Source organism: Anabrus simplex, chromosome 14 (genome assembly GCF_040414725.1).
Source record: "Anabrus simplex isolate iqAnaSimp1 chromosome 14, ASM4041472v1, whole genome shotgun sequence".
Lineage (NCBI taxonomy): Eukaryota > Metazoa > Arthropoda > Insecta > Orthoptera > Tettigoniidae > Anabrus > Anabrus simplex.
Genome location: NC_090278.1, coordinates 97,090,213 through 97,113,978, shown reverse-complemented (window position 1 = coordinate 97,113,978; position 23,766 = coordinate 97,090,213). Strand labels below are relative to the sequence as shown.

Sequence of the window (23,766 nt, the reverse complement as noted above, 5' to 3'; positions counted from 1 at the left end):
CTTATAATTATATTTAATGAAATAAATAAAGAAATAATACATTTTAAGAACACCAACATAATAAAAGATCCTGGAAAAATGTTCTTAGAAACGCGAACTATACAGGTTGCTTTCATCATCATCATCATCATCATTTCCCCAAATCCAGCTCCTGCTGGGTCGCGGTATTTATGGCACTTCTCCATCTTCCTCTTTCCTTCCACGATTCCTATTCCATGATCTTGTCCCAGTCTAAATTTCGTTTTCTTATGCTGCTCTTCACTGATTAAATCCACCTTGTTCTAGGTCTTCCTCTTGCTCCCTTGCCCTCCTACTTTGCCTCAAGCATCTGTCTTGGAATTCTATTCTCCTCCATCCTCTTTACATGTCCAAACAGCCTTAGTTTATTCTTTTCAACTCTCTTAGCTTTTCTATCCCAACTTCCTAACATCTTCATTTCTCACTCTGTCTTTCCCTGTCTTTTCTATCATACCTCTTAGGGATTTCATCTCTCTGGCTTGAATTCTACTCTCTTGCCTGCTAGTCAAAGTCCAAGTCTCAGCTGCATGAGTCAGTATGGGTACATAGTACATTATCTCCTTAATTTTCCTTGGTACTTCTTTGCTTATAATTATGTTTAAATTCATCATAAGAATGTCTAAGATCAGGGTGATTGCACACATTTTATGTGCAGATTAACATCCGCTTTCTCAATAACCTTTCATTTTTCATCATTTGTAAACTGTCTACCTTTCTTCTTCTCCATAACTGAACGTCCTGCAAATCACCATGCACACGTACAATAGGCCCAATTTATGTACGTTGTTACACAATGCACTTACGAACGTAAAATTAAGCACGAACACGTCAGACGAGCTACAGTCGTGGGAAACAAACAAACACACACCAACAACAGACTGGCTTGAGACGGATGCTCCCTGCAGCTGTAGGCCGACACGCTAGGGCATTGAACATAAGTTCTCTACCAAATGCTTACTCAGGCTAATCGTTGATGGCACTTCGTGTGCGCAACGTGGCCAGGAACGCTAATTTAAATTTCTTATGGTGGGAATTACGAATTTACTAAAGAGTGACGTAAATGTGCTATTCAGGCTTCTTTAGCATGTATTTAATAGGACATGGCCTGGGATTTTGGAATAATGATATAATAACCAGGGAAATGCGCTAGAGGACATCTTAACCAGTTACGACTGTATTCGAGATTACTCATTTCTTAATTCTACACATCACTACTCATCGCTGAGAGGTTAATAATATTTCTGCATCAGCAATACTCACCATTCATGGAATTAAAAAAAAGAAAAAAAGAAAGTAAGTTCCTTAATCTCCATGTTATCATAGCTCAAATGGTAAAAATGTACATGGCATCGCATTTTCTACAACTTTTGTTATGTACAGTTTTTAGAAAGAACTAATGTTTGTAGAAATCATTGGATGTTAACGAAAAACGTAATAATCATGAGTATCTCAGCTATTATTCCCTGAAAATTTACTAAAACATGGAAAATTACATTTTTCTCAAATTTTAATATTTATCGCATTTTCATACAGCTAATATTAACACATAAATTCAATATTTGTTATATTGGCCCCCCTTGTGCACACTCTGAACATAAATACTTCATTTTTGATAATTATCATTTTATGTTTTATACAGATCGATTGATGCTCTATCACAGACCGAGTCTCATTGGCAATAATTAAAACTTGATATGATGGTCTTTCACCGTCTCACCGTACTGAACCCAACGGGAGAGAAACAGATGCCTTTTCAATGAAGCAGGAGAACAAAAGGTGAAGCAAAACTTCATGCTGGAATCGAGCACCGGTATGCGACAGGAAATGTTAGCGTTAGAGAAAGCTTGCGACACCCCAGGCCACTGAGGCAAAGTTGCACCCCGCCACGCAGAAGCAGGTAGCATGCCACCATCAAGACCTACAATTTAAACAAGGGAGCTACTTAGGAGTAAACCACACAGCATGTTCCCCAAGTCCGAGACGACTCTTCGTAAAATATCACATACCCTGGGCCTCACAACATTACATTTAAATACCTTACGAGCAAACTTAGAAATCACATTTATATTGCCCAGCAGGAGGCTGGAAGGAAACTGTCAATCAACCAATAAAGATTTTTTTCTGAAATTTTGGAAATCATTCTCCTTTCCCCATCCAGCTCCTGCCAGGTCAGTGGCATTTACAGCACTTCTCCTTGGGCGTACAAAAGTAAAACCATGAAATCGCCCATTAAGTTAGCTCAATATGTTTGCTTGGAATGGCAGATCTCAAAACATTCTTCTGCCAAAAACAAAACTGCTGACATTCTTCATTATGACAATATTAAAGTTTTTCAATTATTCTTTTCTGAACAGGATTTGCTGTGTATGAATTGCTTTTGTGAGGAATTTTGTCAAATAAAGGTTTCATAAACTACATAAAAATTGAAACTTTTGATGATGGTTGCATCTCGAACTTGTCGAATAACTTTTCACCAACTCCACCACGTTTGGCATGTTTAAATGACAGGATCTTTGTCCAGTTCTAGTCACTGTGTTATAGTGTGAGTGATCTTTGAAGGTCCTGGCACTTTCCTCCCCTGCATAATGGCAACTGAAGTCATCAAACAATGCGAATAAAGACAGCACACGGCGGGCTGAGTGGCTCAGGCGGTTGAGGCGCTGGCCTTACGACTCCAACTTGGCAGGTCCGATCCTGGCTCAGTCCGGTGGTATGTGAAGGAGCTCAAATACGTCAGCATCGTGCTTGTAGATTTACTGGCATGTAAAAGAACTCCTGCGGGACTAAATTCAGGCACCCTGACGTCTCCGAAAACTGTACAAGTAGTTAGTGGAATGTAAAGCCAATAACATTAATAAAAAACAACTGTTGTTTCTCAACCAAGACGTATGAGGTGAGAGCGAGTTTCCCAAGTCACTGCTGCAGTTCATTCCGAAATGCATACAACTGCATGGATTTATATTCAGCAATGTAGCACTGCTTGTAAATAATCTACGCACTGCAAGAACTTGGCACAACAACAGTTCACACCTTTGGCACACATGATTCTATTGGGTGGTCACAGAAATATACCTTTTCGTCAAACCTTTTCCAGATTTCTCTCTCTCTTCTAGAAAATTCCAATACTCCATGAAAACACAACGAAATCAAAAATATGTCACTGTGTGCCCATTGTGCACACTCCACAACCTGGTGCTATAGTTTTACAAGATAGCCTTTGCCCTGTTGTCAGTTTACTATTACTTCAGATGTGGGATGAACTATTGATTTATCGGCCCCACATTTGGAACGAGCTGTCCTTAACATTAAATACAATGCAAACCAAAACTGTCCTATTTATTACACAATCAAAAATAACTGTATTACAGAACAGCAATTTAAACTAATTTCTAATTTTCCATGCCTTTTCTTTTCAGTCTGAAAATGCTCATTTGATCATTTCTTTTAGACAGTTATATTGATGACGTTACAAATATAACAGCATCACTGTCTCGCTCTGAACTTTGGAGCGTGGGTTGGTGACCATGGGGCCCTTAGCTGAGTTCTGACATTGCTTCCACTTAATTGTGCCAGGCTCCTCACTTTCATCGATCCTATCCGACCTCCCTTGGTCTACTCCTGTTCTTTTCCGACCCCCACGGTATTACGTATAGAGGCCTAGGGAGTCTTTCATTCTCAAGCCCTTCGTGGCCCTTGTCTTCCTTTGGCCAATACCTTCATTTTTCGCAGTGTCGGATCCCTTCCTTTTTTCTCTCTGATTAGTGTTATAAAGAGGATGGTTGCCTAGTTGTACTTCCTCTTTAAACAATAATCACCACCACCACCCGTCTCACTCTTTGGCTGAACAACCAGCATCGTGGCATTCGGTTCAGAGGGTCCAAGGTTTGACTCCTGGCTGGGTTAGGGATTTAGCAAGTCTGACATGGGGACTGGCTGTTGTGTTTGTTTCAAAACACATTTCTCTCAGCACATCGTACTGCCAACCACGCAATAATCGACAAATCCCTCCATATAGTGTTGAAGCGAAACAGAAGTGACACACCAGGATGTGGAAAAACCAGCAGAAAGAGATTGTTATTTCCCACCCTGGAAAACTGACATAATAAGCAACAGGCCATATTAAACCTCTTAGGGCTATACTTCACTCCTTTGCATCTACGATTAAATCCAGGCTCAATTTGTGCCAAGACTGTGGGAAGAGTGCCAGAAGAATAATAACACGGCAGCTAAAATTATTGTTACTCATCAAAGTCCCAAATAAATCTTCCAAAAAAAAAATAATAATAAAGAAGTATGTGATTTTTATTCTAGAAACAAAAATTCAGCTAAACACTCTCTATCTGACCTACCTCTGTAAGCCACTTTGAGTTCAACGTTTATATCGCTCCCCATGATAGTGGGAATTCCGCCTGTATGAAGCCTACATCACTACAGAGTCAGTCTCTTACTTGGGGACGGGAACGGGTACGCCATGCAAGGACTTCAAACCCCACACGTACTAGTGTTGTGCAAGACAACGAACAAAATGCAGCAAGATGCAGGACATGAGGAACATACCTGCAACCGGCAGACGATGGGCAAACGAAGATTCAACTCCTTGGCAGCGGCTATGATACCTTCTGCTATAACGTCGCATCTCATGATTCCACCGAAGATGTTCACCATGATCGCGTGCACCTGCAACATAACACAGAGTCCAGAGTCGGAAAACAAACAGCACTTTTGTCAGTGGGAAAGAGCAATCAATAGGACGAACATAATGGCAGGTCAGTGTGGGAGGAGACAAGGGCAACCTCCTCATCTGCAAATAGGCAGTCTCTACATCCATCTCTTCTCAGCCCTCAACGAGCTTGTTTCTACTTCCCAGCTTCATCAGTAGAACGGACAGATCTTCAGTCAGGATAAGAAGAAAGCTGCATAAAGACAAGGAAAGGAAAGAAACGTACAATAAACACAAATGCAGGTGGTAAAAGATTAGGAACACAGGACAAACAGGATAATGTAAGCATTGGAGAGGAATAACCAGTATCAAATCAAGTCATATGTGTTGTTCATCTGTATTCTTTAAAAAATAATCAGGTTCACTAACATTTCATGCCAGTATTTACTCTGAAGAGAATCACTAGACAAATAATTCAAAAACTAGCAAAGAGATACTACTAGAAGAGGGAAAAATCAAGAGGACTGAGAAATTTAAGTACAGTAGAACCTCGTTAATTCGAAATCGGTTAATCCAAAATCCCGCCTAATTCGAAGAAGCTCTTGTTCCCGGAAACATGAGGTACAGTTTTGCATGTTAATTAAATTTTTTAATTCGAAATACGGATAATTCGTAATTCGAAGTACAATGTCGGCCCCATTACCGAAATTCAAACTTTTAATTCGAAACTGCCTTTACATTTTAAAACAATAGTATGTTACAGAGTAATTTCAACTCGAAATTTATCCGCTCCACGTCAGAAACATAATAGAACGCGCGTTCCGGAACGTGGAGGGGTAGCTTTCCGCACTTACACTCACTTCGGTGGGTCTACAGTGCGCTTCATGATTGCCAAGTTGAATGAAATCGGAATTATTTTGTATTCAACCTTTTAAGGAACGCCGTAATATCACGCAACAGGCAGTGTGCGGGAAAACAGAATCCGCGAACACTGGCGATGCCGACAGTTGGCGAAAAAACGTAGCTCATATAATAAATTCGTAGGCACCGAACAATATTGTCATTGCCGGTGAAGCTGCATTGCTTTATTTTAATGCGAGCCCAAACGGTCTTATGGTTTTAAAGGAGAAAGTGCCAGCCGGAGAATCTTACAAGAGTGAGGGATGGGGGTCATAGTAGTGCGTTGCAATGCGCATGGAAGCGAGAAACTTTATCCCCTCGTCATAGGAAAGTTCGATAAGCCACAATGTTTTAAGAGCGTCGGGCACTTTCCATGCCAGTACAAAGCATCTATAATAAAAATGCAAACAGTACAGAAATCCAAAAAATAATGCATTTGCACAGGGGAACTGGCATAATTTATCCTCGTCTTTGAATTGTGCGATTTTTTTCTTTCGTTGCGTGAGGTTATGTCTGTCAGTGATTTATCCAAATGCATTATTTGAACATTGTAAATGCACCTTGTTGGATACATTTCGGAAATAGTTTTTTTCCATGGCATTTGGAAGGTTTAAACTGCGAATCGAGGTGCTTGCATGTATTAATGAGTCTTAGAATACTTTGCGACGCGGCAAGTGTTTACATTTCTGAAGTACGAGAGAAATGCCATGGCGGGAAATTGTACAAGGATAGTCATAGGAAAGTTCGATTTTACGGGCATTATGTACTTTCTGTGTAAATACAAGGCATCTAAAATGCATACAGTATAGTAATCCAATTAATAAAGCACTTGCACATGGGAGCCAGCATAGATTTCTCCTCGTCTTTGAATCGTGCTCTTTTTTTCTTTCTTTCGTTGCATGAGGTTATATTTAGCAGTGAGATATCCGAGTGCATTATTTGAATACCGTAAATGCACCTTCTTGGATCCATTTTGGAAATAGTTCTTTTTTTCATGGCATTTGAAAGGTATATACTGTGAATCAAGGTTAACTGCATGCAGTAACGGGCCTTAGAATACTTTGTAACGCGGCAAGGGTTGATACTTCTGAATTGCGAATTGGCGGTTAATTCGAAATCACGTAATTCGAAGTCCGATTTTTGAGTCCCAACGACTTCGAATTAGCGAGGTTTTACTGTATCTCATCGAATGAAGTGAATCCAACTTATCAGAAGGAGCATCATTATCCATAAGAGTCGACAAGGTGGAACTGGCCTATCGACTGACAAAGAATACTTATTTTTTTAAAATGCCTGTCACGCAACCTGAAACTGAAGCACTACACGTCAGTCATACGACCAAAAGCTCTGTATGCCATGGAGCGTCTTTTATTGAACTCAACAGGTCTGATGGAGGAACAGGAAGTCAGAGAAAGGAGAACTCTCAGGAAGATCTTACGTCCAGTAAAGAAAGATGAATTCCGCACATGGAACAATTCCGAGTTCTACGAACATATAGAGAGGCTCTCTGACTGTGCTAGGAAAAGGAGAGTAGCCTTCTATGGCTATATAATAAGGCTGCCTTCCAAAAGACTAACCAATCGCCTGTTCATCTTCTGGCAGAACAACAAGATTCGCACCACTCGGCTGACAGAAACTGAGGACATTAAAGAACTGGGAATATCAGATCTTCAAGATAGATGGTCTGTATGACATACCATGAAAGAAGTCCATGGCTTTGAGGAAAAACCCTGGAAGAAAGGTACCCCTGGACTGATGAAAGATAGGAGTCTCACCGGCAGAAAATACAACACTACTAGGCAAAGATCAAAGCCCAACAGTTGAACAAGCGTGGTCCAACCATTACAAGATATTAGAATCATTCCGTATTGACGGTTTTCACTTTACAATGGCGAAAAATGAAAGTATCCTCCTATTCAATACATCATATGATTCAATACATCATATGATCATATGATGTATTGAATAGGAGGATACTTTCATTTTTCATATGATCATATGATGTATTGAATAGGAGGATACTTTCATTTTTCGCCATTGTAAAGTGGTCCAACCAAGCGGAAGACAAAGTAAGGGTATATGAGACAAGGATCCTCTCCAGATGAGTTAAGTTACTCTACCACCTACATTCATCTTTATCTTACATCTATTCTTTTGCCGTGTGTTTATTTGGCTTTCCCACACTTCCCAAATCAAGACTGAAGAGCTCTCCAGATCGCCCCTCAATGATTGCCAATGCCCATTCTCCCAAGGAACCTTGGAAACACAAACAAGCTCAATGGGGCAGAGAACTAGGACTGATGAGAAGAGAGAGCACATCTCTGTTAAGATGTCCAGATTGTCCACAATGGTCTGTTTTCTTTTTTCTTCTTTGCTTTTTCTGCATGTTGTCACTGAATAAATATGGCTGAGTATGACATGGTATTTTAATTTGACGTGCATGTAGCTGTAAAAAAAAGGCTGCACTTGAACAGTGAATACATTATACGTACTAGTTCGGATCCCAGTGCTGTTAGACTTTGTAAAACGTTCGACACTGCTCCATAAACTGGTGAAGGAACGAATGAAAGTGTAATACGAGCTGTGACTGAACTCTGTTTATTGGTATCCAAGGCAACTATGTATTTCCACATTTCAAAAATAGCAGCTCGGAGAAGAGTGCAAAATTATTGACATTCAGGTATTTTCGCCCAAAAAACTGGGAGTAGTTGAACAAAAATTCCAACACCATAACAGAACGCCAGATTAGTGGCATAGGTTGAAGGAAATCCGTTTCATACCGTTGCTACTTTGAAGGCAGTTATTAATTTTCTTGGCTATGACCAGACTGTGAGAAATTGTTTAAGCACAGCCAATATGAAATCTCGACGTGCCATTCCTGGAGAAGTTGTGCGAGGGATATAGACAAGCTTTTAGTCTTTGCAGTGGAAAATTCTGATCAGAATTTGAAAAAGGTTATCTTTTCTGACAAAGGAACAACCCACTTCGGTATTTCGTCCTCCTAACACCAAATTCGACCACAGATATGCTGCCATTTATGCCCACAGTGGTCAAGTGCATCATTAGAACGTGGATTTCTCCTCATGGAGTGGACACAATCCAACACATACGTGAAAAATAGAAGCAGTGTAAATATAAATGTTTGGTGAAATGTTATTTGATTCTTTATACTAAGTTCTTGTATCCTGATATAATCATTCAATTTCAGCACAATAATCATCCAAGCCAAACATCTCAATTGATCTGAGACTGGTTTGCAAGCAGACAGAATACTGAAAAGACTAGTAGACTTCATGCGCACTCGACTGCAAAATATGATCAAGTTGGGAGGAGGACTAAATACTGAACTGTGGCTTTGTTTCTTTTTTACTTGGTTCAATTTTCTATGACACCACTAAGTTTTTCCTTTATTTATGACACTAAATATATTTTTGTTGAGAATAAAATCTTTCACTTTTTCCTCTTTGAAGCCAAAATGACATAATAAATAAAGTCATGGCATAATGAATTCATGAACCTGGTACTAAATAACAAAACAGCCATGAAAGAGAAAGGAGCATTTACACTTTCTCTTCCTTAAAATACAACCACTCAGCCATAGCAGTAGCATCCAGAATGGGTCCATTACCACCACAGATTCAGGCCAAGTCAGACTGGCCCAACAACATGTAACGTTGCCTGTCTCTGAAGAGAGCAGCCCCTCTTTGCTTTTTTGACAGCTGTACATGACTTTATAAGAAAGACTACTAAGCTGCTACTCATCTTCACTAGAGGGAATCACGACTGGTTTACCTTGGGATCAGCGGTGATGATCTTGAAAGCCTCCTTCACTTGCTGTGACGTGGCTCCACCTCCAACATCCAGGAAGTTGGCTGGTTCCCCTCCGTGTAGCTTGATGATGTCCATGGTAGCCATGGCCAGACCAGCTCCGTTCACCAGGCAGCCAATATCACCTGCACGGACACACACAAGCTAAAGTTAGTTTGCTGCAGCTGAGTCAAGAACTTTAACTGACAAAGCCTCTAAAATTTAAAATTAGAGGCGTACAATTATAGCATTACATTTTTTCTATCAATAGCAAAAATTGTATTAAAAATAGACTATTATAGCATCACTTATTTGAAGGAATACAGTTTTGCTATTTTATTAGGTCTATACAAATGGACATACATAACGTAACCAATATTGGAATGTTAAGTTAAATAATCAGACCTTTCATACTTTCAATAATCACCATTATTTTCATTTCTCCTTGCCCAGCTCCTGGCAGGTCAGGGTGTTGATGGTACTGCTCCACAGTTTACCATTACTAATTATTAGGCTACTGTTACAATGGGGTCGCCACTCCTACAGGTATTTTAGAGCTACAGTCCACTGCATGCTGCCACCCCTAACATGTGAAACAACGCTGCTGATGAAGTCATACTGGGCTGCCTCTTTCGCAATCTACACTGTACCCAAGTCCATCTTCTCCACCAAAGATGCCGCTGAGGTCTTCGCTTGTAACTCTGAGCTGGGACCCTCACCATGCGATACACACCAGGTCAGTGTATGCTCAATAATGTTGTCAAAAGAGAAGACAGAAATAAAAAAATAAAGAAGTGTTTGTTCTCAGATTTGAATAAAAGAATAACAATGCACAAATTTTAACACAAGGCAGAGAAATGACCATTTGCTGGGGTCTTCGCCTTCTGTTTTCTGTGTTAGCTCCTTCACTAATTGCAGCTGCGCGCACGTCAGATTTACGGCTTCTGTTCGTGCAGGGTTCTTATGGCGTGAAATGAGGAGTGATCGTTGTTGGTAATTTGTCACAGACATGTATTACATTTCCTCCATTAAACATTCCACGTTTAGATCAGAAAATAAACAGAGAACGGTGATACATAACATGTTCCAGGTCATTCTCTTCCATTCTGCCATGCGCTAATTCTGCTGTATCCTGAAAAAAAATGTGAGCAGTCAAATGCATGCTACAGTTGAGTATATCTTACTAGCAGGTGCCCACGGCTTCGCCCGCATTAGATTTTTCTAAACCATTCAATAAAACGCAAAAGAAAAAACCATATTATTAACATGCACCATTTTCACTTTTATTATTGGCTGTTTTCTTTTATTTTTATATTTCAACCCTGCCCGTAGGGGTGTCTTACTCTACAGTTTTATTTCCCAAACAGTAAGTCATATGAGTATCATGTTTGGTTGAGAACTAAGCTGGAACATGCACACGTACATCCATGACCTCGGTCATTTTGGACATTTCTTTTACCCCTTCTAACCCCCATCCCGACTGGGAATAAACTTTGGCTCAAACGGCATCTAGAGTGTCACAGTTCATCTCAGCTACCCAAAAGACTATGAAGTCGCCACTAATATCGGTCATTTTTCAGATTTTTACATTTCACCCCTTCCTTTAGGGGTGCTAGGGGTTTCTTGCCCCTACAATGATTTTTTCAGATATTAAGTTAAATGTGTACCTAGTTTGGATGAGAGCTATTCTGAAACAGACACACATTCACCCGTAATCTCTCTCATTTTCGACATTTTTCTTTCATCACTCCTTCTCACACCCACCTATGCCATGGGGACTGAACTTCGACTTTTCACTTCTATATACTGTATATAGAAGAGGAAGAAACAGAAGAAGATGTTTTACGAAACACATCATAATCCTTACATACTGTTTGTTAGGCAACCCACTGATCAGACTTGTCATCCGGTTTACTTACCTTCCCCTATTTTCTTTCTTTTTTTCACCCTGCTTACCCCCTATGCCGAACCACCCATCTACTATCCTAAACCCTCCCAGGGGTAATAAGAACAAATTGTGGAATGTTCAGCAAAATCGATCCAGTAGTTTTTGAGTCCACTCGAGACACACATACAAACATTCATTTAAATATATATATACACTAGCTGATGTACCCGTGCTTCGCTACGGAATTCTACACTGAATAGAGAAATCTAGGTTAGGTAGTGTACACGTTGAGAGCAAGACTGTATTAAACTGCATAGCTGTTAACGTTACCCTAAAAACGCGGTGGGGAAGTCACCAAACGTCTTTTCTCATACGAAGACTGGGTAACGGAATTTTCATTTAATGACAGGCCCACTTGCCTACCACCAGATTTCATTATAACGGCAGACACTCACTCCTTTTTACATCCTCAGAAAGACTGTCTTAGTGGTTTTCCCAACGGAAATGAACATAGGTCATTACAAGGACGTCAGTAGGAATGGCGCGATTGAAAGCAATGTCCGGCTCAATGGCGTGCTGGCTAGTGTTGGCTACTGAATGCATGATTCGAAGCAGTGTATCGATTCATTCAAGTGTCCGAGTGAATCGATTCACAGGAACGGCGAGCTCACGGCACAAGATTCAGCTTACTCCCAGCGGACAGTGCTGAGTGGCGCACTCACTGGACGTTGACGGGGAGCCGAGCTTCCGCTGCAGCGAGACAGTGAATCATGGCACATCGAAAGAATCGTGAACGAGCGCGGCTCAGTGAGACGCATGATACACACGGCTCCTTATCGGCTCACTGCAGCGAGACATACAGTGAGCCATGCTACACTGAAAGAATCGTATGCTATAATGAACTCTCGAGCTCAGCTCATTTGAAAATAATACCCATTTGCATTCGCTGTCCTCTTCTTACAGGGAGGTTTAAATAATAGATGGATTTATTTGCAGTGTTAAAAAGGTAGTCACAACATAATTCTGAAGTAGGTAGGCTATTAGGTTATACTATTTATTAGTTTAATGAATCTTAGTATTATAACTTACTTGACATTTGACAATTAAACTCAACTCTAGCCTGCCCTATGACTGAGTCATGCTCATGACCACACAAAAGTACCTGTTTTATATTGGAAAGAACGGCTCAGTATTCTCTCAGTTCATATCTCACATCGTTGCACAAGACTTCAATCATATGTGGACAGACGCAATAACAGTATGTTGAATCAGAAAACCAGCGGGCTACTGTACATCTCGGGTAGCCTATACAAAATATGACGATTAAAAAAAAAATCCTCAGCTGATAGAAAAATACTATTTAAAAAAAAAAAAATGACTGGGCGAGTTGTCGTGCGGTTAATATCGTGTGGCTATGAGCTTGCATTCGGGGGATGGTGGGTTCAAATCCCACCGTCGGCAGTAGTTAAGATGGTTTTCCGTAGTTTCCCCATTTTCACACCAGGAAATGCTGGGGCTGTACCTTAATTCAGGCCATGGCTGCTACTTTCCTAATCCTAACCTTTCCCACCCTGCGTAGCCAGAAACCTTCGATGTATTAGAGTAACTAGCATTTTTTCTAAGAAAGGAGTTCATAGTATGAAGACCAGATGGCAGCTGCGAGCACTGAATGCTGTTGCTGCTGTCTTACCAGCACATACTACACAGATGCAGTAGGAGCGGTGACCAATGAGCCGTGAATCGGATCACTGTATCGATTCAGTAACGTGAACGGAATCAAATGAATCGATTCAGTAAAATGAATCGAATGTCCCATCACTAGTGCGGGCCTTTGGTCACAGGGGTCCCGGCAGGGTCGGCAATTTTAACCATCACTGGTTCATTTCACTGGCATGGGGGCTGGGTGTATGTGTCGTCTTCATCATCATTTAATCCTCACCACGACGTGCAGGTCGCCTCCGGGTGTCAAATAAAAAACCTGCACTTGGCGAGCCGAACATGTCCTTGGACACTCCCGGCACTAAAAGCCATACGCCATTTCATTTCATACGAAATACTCGATCAAATGAAAAACCACACATTTTCTCACTTTTAACGAACAGTACTATACTGCCGATCTAACAGTCCAAAGTTCCAAAGTTGTAATGACCAAGCTGCAGAAAGCCGTGATCCACGAACTCTTCATAATTTTTCGGAGGGGGGGGGTTCGAATAGTGGTGAGTCCGAGGGTAAAAACTATGCCCTTTTACTAATCTGTTTCCTAGGAGTACCCGATAAGTCAAAAATCTCAATACACTACACTGGCGGCGGAAAAAATCTATCTGACTTGGAGGCAAATTTTTCCTCCAACAGTCTGATTAATTTTTAAAGAGGCGTTGTAGCTATGTTAGATATGTTAATAGAATTAAACAAACACTCGGTCATAAGTTGTTCCTCATGAGTATGTACACAACAGAATGTAGAATATTCTAATAGTGCTTCAACTTGGACTTCAGAGAAGAAGAATTTTAGTACAATGCCCAATATAACCAAGATAAATTAAGTTTAATAAATTATGTATATTGACAAGCAAAGAGTGTTTTATTGGAAAGTTCTTTTTTGATATAGATGTTGATTCCCATAGGGAATCTGAAATATTTGTTCCGAATGAGTAAATTTATAATACCAATATAAATGGTCCGTTATTGGACATTATAAATTTTCCAGCTAACTCATTCCTGGTTGCCAGCGTTTCGCCCTCGTGTGCTAGGCTGGGCTCATCAGTTGGTACCTAGCACACCTACCAAGACGCTGGCTAGTGCATACCGTGGAGGCCACTGCGTAAGCTAATTGAAGCCACCGGCAGTGCCAATGCACTATGAGACACTTTGTCCCATTATCAAAAATTGATGCCTGCTTGGCCATCAGATGATATAGATGTAGATATAGATCTAGATATAGATGTAGATATAGATCTATATCATCTGATGGCTAAGCAGGCATCAATTTTTGATAATGGGACAAAGTGTCTCATAGTGCATTGGCACTGCCGGTGGCTTCAATTAGCTTACGCAGTGGCCTCCACGGTATGCACTAGCCAGCGTCTTGGTAGGTGTGCTAGGTACCAACTGATGAGCCCAGCCTAGCACACGAGGGCGAAACGCTGGCAACCAGGAATGAGTTAGCTGGAAAATTTATAATGTCCAATAACGGACCATTTATATAAGTTCTTTTTTATCGGCTTGTCACCTTGTATGTTTATTTATGTCATATTAAGTAATATGGGTTGAACACTGTAAAATAGCCGAGGTTCTTGTTAAAATAGTGCTTGAAAAGATCTTATGAAGCAAGTTGTAAATACAGTGGTTGATCTAGAAAGGTCTTGAACCAAGGCGGAACCTCACATGCCAAGTTGATGATAGGTGTATCAGGGAGGAACTGACAGACTCATGTCGAGGCCCGTCTTCGTATAATTTATCCTAGGCTGATGACATATAGTTTTGTCTAAACCGGTACCAAAAGTTCATAAATGTGATGATTTAACAGAAATGTAAAAAATTTTCTGTAATATATAGTATTGAAAAGGTGGATCTTATTACTTGCTTTGTTTATTGTAAAAATTAACATGCCCGAATTTGCACGTTATAACAGATGAATCAGTAAAAGGGTTCCCAGTGTAACTGAAGGATAACGCACAGATTAATAGAGGGATATACTAACTGTCATTAAAACAGGGGTTCTCTTCTGCTACAGCGGCCGCGGTCTGATGTGCACCCGAGTCCAACATCTCACTTTAGCCCTAAGTGCCCGCACTCTAAATTCCTCTTCTACCTTGAATCATCCTTAACAAGCTAATGGCGTCTTTTTCATACATTCTTAATGTCCCATAAATAAAAGAAATAGAAATAAATATTTGAGAATTTTAACATTTCCTTAACGCTAAATGCGGTTTTGCTGTATTGTGAATTATGAATATAAAATTGCATTGCTCTTATGGAATAATTTTCAGGACTGGAAACTTCTTCCGTTAAATTTGGGTGTACGTTAAATACAGGTCACACAAAATCTGGGTTATAATGGTATCTTTGCAGTGTGCAGTCTCACGTATATTCACATTCTGTACAAAATACAACTATATAAAACTTAACAGTTTATCCACTTAAAATGGTGCCTGGTGAGCAGTTGCCTTTCTTGCGTTCTCATAATAACTTTTGTAAGTTCCTAAAACAGACTAAATAGATGTTGTCCAACACATCTTTTCATTATTTCCTCCTGAACACAAGAGACTGCCCCAACTTAAATATCACAATTATTACTGCTACTGAGAAATACAGATAATACTACCAACCGTCCAATGCAATGTAGTTCAGGTTATATTTGGCAGCCTCCACTTCCTTCTCATCTTCTTGACTCCAATCACGAAGAGCAAACAACTCCTTCTGTCTGAAGTCGGCGTTGTCATCAAAACGCATCTTGCAATCGAGACAAAAGTCTGCAAATATAACAAAAATTCTGTATGAACACGGAAGAAAAAGAAAAAACCACAAACATGAATAATAGGCAAGCTACAAATTAAACAAAAGAGGAAAAAGGAGAGTGCACTGGCGATCTTGCATTTGACTTTGTTCAACCTTGCCTCAGTTTCTGTACGGAGACAGAAGTGGTGGTGGTTATTATTGTTTTAAGAGGAAGTACAATCAATCAATCAATCAATCAATCAATCAATCAATCAATCAATGCTGATCTGAATTTAGGGCAGTCGCACAGGTGGCAGATTCTGCATCTGTTGTTTTCCTAGCCTTTTCTTAAATGGTTGCAAAGAATTTGGAAATTTATTGAACGTCTCCATTGGTAAATTATATAAATTCTTAACTCGCTCTTTCTATAAATGAATATCTGTTCCAATTTGTCGTCTTGAATTCCTACTCCATATTGTGATCTTTGCTACTTCTAAAAACACTACAAGCTTATTTGTCTACTAATGTCATTCCACGCCATCTCGGCACAAACCACTTGATTAAGAATTTTATTTTATTTAAAGTGTCCACCTAATCAATCGGTTTGTGGGCTGTACACTTGTACAATCATATAATTTAAACTCAAACTGTACTGATACTTTTATGATCATGTCGTTCTTGTAGGAAACTTCTGACACGGTATCCGTATCTTCTGTCACTGAAAATACCAGACTATTTTTGGCCTCCTTTTCCAGTTCGCACCAATCTAATTTGTACTGATTAGGTGGACATTTTAATTAAAATAAAATTCTTAGTCAAATTACATCAATACAGACCATTACAATGAAATTTGTCAATTGGAACACACCACATATTCGAGCAGCTCGTCTCCTTTCTTCCAAGTCCTCCCAGCCCAAACTTTGCAACATTTTCCTAACGCTACTCTTTAGTCGGAAGTCGCACAGAACAAGTCGAGCTGCTTTTCTTTGGATTTTTTCCAGTTCTCGAATCAAACATCCCTGATGGGAGAACCACACTGGAACCATACTTTGCGGTCTTACCAGAGACTTATATGCCCACTCCTTTACACCCCCGCTACATATCCTCATAACCATATGAATCCCATTTAAGTGATTACCCCAATCAAAATCTTTCCTTATGTTGTAACACCTGTGTACTTACAGTGTTCCCCATGAGGAACTTTCATCCCATCAGCACATAAATTAATTAAAACTGAGAGGACTTTTCCTATTTGTAAAACTCACAACCTAACTTTTAACCCCGTTTCTCATGATACCATTGCCTGTGTTCCATCTCACAACATTATCAAGGTCTTTTTGCAGCCACTCACAATCTTGTAACTTACTTATTACTCTATACAGAATAACATCATGCGCAAAAAGCCTTACCTCTGATTCCACTTCTTTGTGTTGTACATACATAAGAAAACACAAAGGTCCAATAATACAAGATCAGATAATGCTTCACCTACCGGTACTCTAGTTCTATTCTCTTGAAATAGAGTCACCCATTCAGTCACTCTTTTATCTAGTCCAATTGCACTCATTTTCATCAGTATTCTCCCATGAATTGCCCCATCAAAAGCCTTGGATAGGTCAATTAGCGATACTGTCCATTTGACCTCCTCAATCTAAAATATCTGCTATATCTTGCTGGAATCCTACAAGTTGAGTTGCAGTGGAATAACCTTTCCTAAACCTGAACTGCCTTTATCAAATAAGTAAATCATTTCACAAGCATGTCTAATATCTCTGAACATTCTGAGATAGATCATGGAAATGAGGTGGAATATGAGAAGGATAATAACTTTTATAGACTTGGAAAAGGCATAAGACATGGGCAGTAGCAAGGAACTAATAACAATTATAAAAGTGATATGTGATAACTGTTGCGTCTCCCGTAAGTCCAAACCCTCGTCCACGTCGTGGGAGACGGGCAACGTCATAAAGTAAGGGATTGCCTGGTGGGGCGATGTACAGTGGGGACTGCGTGTGCCCTGTGACCGCTTCGGTAGGTGTGAAGGTCCAACAGGAACCCTGAAAAGTGGCAGCTAACGGGGCTATGGTGAAGATGCTGCTGCCTTGTAGTATGTGGGGTTGGTTCTCCAAAGGCTAAGGGAAGAAAACCCTGATTAAAATATTACCCGTCCTCCAGGGGCCTGTTCCACAAAAGTATGGTCTTGTACATTACAAGTAAATTCTCTAGTAACTTGTACAAATACCAGAGTTTCTGTTCCACAAAAGAATTTTCTACAGTTGTACTTTACTACTCCATACTTATAAATTACTAGTGAATTTTTATAGGCGTGTTCCACAAAAGTACTAGTACTTGTAACTTACTAGCGAATTGAGAAGAATTCTCTACCAGTGAAAGGACAATAATATATAAATGTACTAGTGCTATTTAAATATGCTTATTTTGGATACATTTTGATAAATATGTGGTCTAGCAGTAGTGATAGTGATGGTGATGAAAATGAAAAACTATCGTCTGTACAGGGAAAGAATAAACTTCCAGTTTAACACTGTATTTGAATACAATGAACGTTTTAGGTTAAGCACAATACAAGTGGAAGAACTTTTGATAGATATTGGCCATAGCTTAAAATATCCTACGAACAGAAATAAATCTCTCTCTGCTAAACAACATTTACTAACAACATTACATTGGCTAGGAAATGGTGGTCAGTACCATGGTACTGCAGATATGCTTGGGATGGCAAAATCTTCGGTCTGTGGTAGCTGCAATAAATGATATAAAATTTCCTCAAACTGTTTGTTGGCCTGAAAATACTGAAAAAAACATATTCCAAGAAGGACATTCCTGGAATCATTAATGAGCAGAATATCTCTTACATACGTCCAACTTTCCCCCTCAAAAGCTCCATGAGCTTTTCTCAAGTCAAATATTTCCATCCAACCATTTATTTTGTCTTGTTTTTTCAGACTCTCGCTGAATCCACCGAAACGAATATCTTTCCTACCTTCTATTTCCTTCAAAATGAATAACTTTGTTTCTCTTGACATCATTTTAACAATTCATGCAGAGTTTGCAATTTCGTAACAATTAAGTTTGGCGGCCGAATATCGTTATTAGCGGCATCTGATTCCTAATGACAGACCAAGGTAGGTATGTTAGACTCTCGTAGAACATACGCGAGGATCGCGGAAGAACAGAATGGGTGATAATATACATACATACATACATACATTATCATTATAGACTGTTATGCCTTTCAGCGTTCAGTCTGCAAGCTTCTGAGAATTTACTAAACGTCGCCACAATCCTCGATTTGCAACTAGTGTTGTGGCCTCATTTAGTTCTATACCTCTTATCTTTAAATCGTTAGAAACAGAGTCTAACCATCGTCGTCTTGGTCTCCCTCTACTTCTCTTACCCTCCATAACAGAGTCCATTATTCTCCTAGGTAACCTATCCTCCTCCATTCGCATCACATGACCCCACCACCGAAGCCGGTCTATGCGTACAGCTTCATCCATCGAGTTCATTCCTAAATTAGCCTTTATCTCCTCATTCCGAGTTCCCTCCTGCCATTGTTCCCACCTGTTTGTACCAGCAATCATTCTTGCTACTTTCATGTCTGTTACTTCTAACTTATGAATAAGATATCCTGAGTCCACCCAGCTTTCGCTCCCATAAAGCAAAGTTGGTCTGAAAACAGACCGATGTAAAGACAGTTTCGTCTGGGAGCTGACTTCCTTCTTACAGAATACTACTGATCGCAACTGCGAGCTCACTGCATTAGCTTTACTACACCTTGATTCAATCTCACTTACTATATTACCATCCTGGGAAAACACACAACCTAAATACTTGAAATTATCGACCTGTTCTAGCTTTGTATCACCAATCTGACATTCAATTCTGTTGGATTTCTTACCTACTGACATCAATTTAGTCTTCGAGAGGCTAATTTTCATACCATACTCATTGCACCTATTTTCAAGTTCCAAGATGTTAGACTGCAGGCTTTCGGCACAGTCTGCCATTAAGACCAAGTCGTCAGCATAGGCCGGGCTGCTTACTACATTTCCACCACATGGTATGTACCTTTAAAAAGACTGTACTTGTGTTTACATTGTTTATGTTTTTCTTCGATATTTACGCTTTAATTTACTTCAGGCTGATGATGACCTATTACTAGGTCGAAACTAGTCCCTATGTAATTTACATTTTGTATTGAAAAGGTGGACCAATAATAATATATTATTTTACTCTATTGTAATCACAGTTCAATACGGATCTATCATTATGAAACTTATTTCTTTTAATAACTGAATCCCTCCCTGCCATTTTATACCTTTCAGCATATGATCCATATAAACTACGAACAGCAAAGGTGAAAGATTACAGCCTTGTCTAACTCCTGTAAGTACCCTGAACCATGAACTCATTCTACCATCAATTCTCACTGAAGCCCAATTGTCAACATAAATGCCTTTGATTGATTTTAATAATCTACCTTTAATTCCATAGTCCCCCAGTATAGCGAACATCTTTTCCCTCGGTACCCTGTCATATTCTTTCTCTAGATCTACGAAACATAAACACAACTGCCTATTCCTCTCGTAGCATTTTTCAATTACCTGGCGCATACTGAAAATCTGATCCTGACAGCCTCTCTGTGGTCTGAAACCACACTGGTTTTCATCCAACTTCCTCTCAACGACTGATCGCACCCTCCCTTCCAAGATGCCTGTGAATACTTTGCCTGGTATACTAATCAATGAGATACCTCGATAGTTGTTGCAATCCTTCCTGTTCCCTTGCTTATAGATAGGTGCAATTACTGCTTTTGTCCAATCTGAAGGTACCTTACCAACACTCCACGCTAATTTGACTACTCTATGAAGCCATTTCATCCCTGCCTTCCCACTATACTTCACCATTTCAGGTCTAATTTCATCTATTCCTGCTGCCTTATGACAATGGAGTTTATTTACTATCCTTTCCACTTCCTCAACCATAATTTCACCAACATCATTTTCCTCCTCCCCATGAGCTTGACTGTTTGCAACACCACCATGATGATTTCCTTTTACATTGAGAAGATGTTCAAAATATTCCCTCCACCTCTACAGTGATTCCCTGGGATCTGTTATGAGTTCACCTGAATTACTCAAAACACTGTTCATTTCCTTTTTCCCTCCCTTCCTAAGATTCTTTATTACTGTCCAGAAAGGTTTCCCTGCTGCCTGACCTAGCCTTTCCAGGTTATTACCAAAATCTTCCCATGACTTCTTTTTGGATTCAACAACTATTTGTTTCGCTCTGTTTCTTTCATCTACGTACAAATCCCTGTCTGCCTCGGCCCTTGTTTGGAGCCATTTCTGATAAGCCTTCTTTTTACGTTTACAGGCTGCTCTCACTTCATCATTCCACCAAGATGTTCGCCTTTTCCCATCTTTACACACAGTTGTTCCTAGGCATTCCCTTGCTGTTTCTACTACAGCATCCCTGTATGGCACCCATTCACTTTCTATATCCTGAACCTGCTTACTGTATACTGTTCGAAACTTCTCACTAATCATATCCATGTACTTCTGTCTAATTTTCTTGTCCTGGAGATTTTCTACCCTTATTCGTTTGCAGACAGATTTCACTTTCTCTACCCTAGGCCTAGAGATACTTAGTTCACAACAGATCAGATAATGGTCTGTATCATCGAAAAATCCCCGAAAAACTCGTACATTCCTAAAAGATTTCCTGAATTCAAAGTCTGTTAAGATATAGTCTATTATGGATCTGGTACCCCTAGCCTCCCATGTGTAGCGGTGAATAGCCTTATGCTTGAAGAATGTATTCGTAACAGCTAAACCCATACTAGCACAGAAGTCAAGCAAACGCTTCCCATTCCTATTAGCTTCCATATCTTCCCCACATTTACCAATCACCCTTTCGTATCCTTCAGTTCTATTCCCAACTCTCGCATTGAAATCGCCCATTAGCACTATTCTATCCTTGCTGCTGTTCCTGACCACGATGTCACTCAATGCTTCATAAAACTTGTCAACTTCATCCTCATCTGCACCCTCACATGGTGAATACACGGACACAGTTCTTGTCCTAATTCCTCCCACTGACAAATCTACCCACATCATTCGCTCACTTACGTGCCTAACAGAAACTATGTTGCGTGCAATGGTATTCCTGATAAACTGAGTGATTTCCTATCATCAAAGAAATAAACTGAAAAATAACATCGTAGCATTAAAAAATTCACAGGAATATTAGTTATTTCAATCTTTGCTGCATAAGTTACAGTAAAATACGATATTACGATAAATGAGGCAAGCATAACCTAATTCAACGAATGGAATACGAAGATAAACAGCTGATTCATGCTATGACGTAGTATGTTTATTGATATGTCGTCACTTGTAAAACTTGTAACAATTCACTGGTAATATACAAGAGACTATCAATCTTTTGTGGAACAGAAATGTACAACTCCATACATTACAAGAACCCACACTAGTAACTTGTAATGTACAAGACCATACTTTTGTGGAATAGGCCCCAGAAGAGGTTCTCCCATCACAAATGTTTGATTCGATAACTGGAAAAAATCCAAAGAAAAGCAGCTCGACTTGTTCTGTGTGAATTCCGACTAAAGAGTAGCGTTAGGAAAATGTTGCGAAGTTTTGCAAAGTTTGGGCTGACACCCTGCTCTGTAAAAAAGGTCAAGTTGCGAAACTTCAACGAAAGAAAGCCGGATTGATCAATGGAGACAAACTTGGCGTGGAAAAGGACAATGATAATCGACCATCAGTGCATGAAAGAAAGAAATATAAAGCGTAAGTCAGATTTATATATTGGAACCTGGAATGTGAGATCCTTGTATCGCCCAGGAGCCCTGAAGGTGCTGCTGAACCAAACAATGAAGCTGAAACAGAGTATCATAGCTCTACAAGAAGTAAGATGGACCAGAAGTGGAATTCTAGAAAAGCGAGAAGCTAATATATTCTATAGCTGTAGCGAGGAGGAACACGAGTTCGGCACAGGATTTGTGGTACACCACCAGCTAAAGCACGTTGTAATTGGGTTTACACCTATTACTCCAAGAATGTCAGTACTCAGGATAAAGGGTAAATTCTTTAATTACTCTATAATTAACGCCCATGCAGCAACAGAAGAATCTGAGGAAGAAGAAAAAGAATTGTTCTATGAACTTTTGGAAAGAACATATGACGGTTGCTCAGGCCATGACATTAAAATAGTTGCTGGTGATCTAAATGCTCAGCTGGGAAGGGAACAGATATATATAAAAGCCAACAATTGGTCCCCACAGCAAACATACTGTAAGTAATGATGACAGAACGAGACTTATATTATTTGCAGCATCTAGAAATATGGTTGTGGGCTCTTCATTGTTCCCACACAAAGATATACATAAAGGAACATGGACATCGCCAGACGCAAACATAGTTAACCATTAACCAGACTGATCATGTGTTGATAGATGCAAGGCACAAGTCAGATCTCTTCGATGTGAGGAATCTCAGATACCCAAATATAGACTCGGACCACTTCCTGGTACGTGCACGAATTAGGGCTAGGATCTCCAGTGCATTCAAAGGAACCTGAACCAACATACCAAAATACAATATAACAGTTCTAGAATCATCTGAAGTTAAAAAGCAATACCAGGAGAGGATAATACAGATCCTTAAAAATACTGAAGAACGCAACGACATTGAGTAACAGTGGGAAATGATTAAAAATGCAGTGGAGACGTCAGCAAATGAAACACTGGGAATTGAAACACTGAGTGTGAAATAGCAACAGAAGAGAAGAACATGGCATACAGAAGGACATTACAATCAAATTGTACAAGAAGAATAAATGAAGTCTATAAAGAAAAATGGAGGATTGAAAAGAAGATACATCACAGGAAAAAGAGAGAGTGGATGAAGGCAAATATCGAAGAAATGGAGCTTCTGAGAAATCAAAATGAGGCAAGGAAATTTTGCAGAGAGGTAAATGCTGCACGGAAACCCTTCTGTGGCAAAACT

The 23,766-nt window shown here is 39.8% G+C and overlaps 2 protein-coding genes across 3 annotated transcripts in view; one reads left to right on the top strand and one right to left on the bottom strand.

Moving 5' to 3' along the window:
- LOC136885605 (gamma-tubulin complex component 3) overlaps positions 1-23,766 on the top strand; it is a 309,280-nt gene that overhangs the window by 48,572 nt on the left and 236,942 nt on the right. The gene's annotated exons all lie outside the window — the stretch shown is intronic.
- ScsbetaA (Succinyl-coenzyme A synthetase beta subunit, ADP-forming) overlaps positions 1-23,766 on the bottom strand; it is a 53,527-nt gene that overhangs the window by 4,098 nt on the left and 25,663 nt on the right. The window contains exons 6-8 of the mRNA XM_067158281.2: positions 15,601-15,744; positions 9,371-9,531; positions 4,576-4,695 (exon numbers count right to left, since the gene is read on the bottom strand). Of these exons, the coding sequence (XP_067014382.1) occupies positions 4,576-4,695; positions 9,371-9,531; positions 15,601-15,744 (425 nt within the window). The remainder of the gene's footprint in view (positions 1-4,575; positions 4,696-9,370; positions 9,532-15,600; positions 15,745-23,766) is intronic.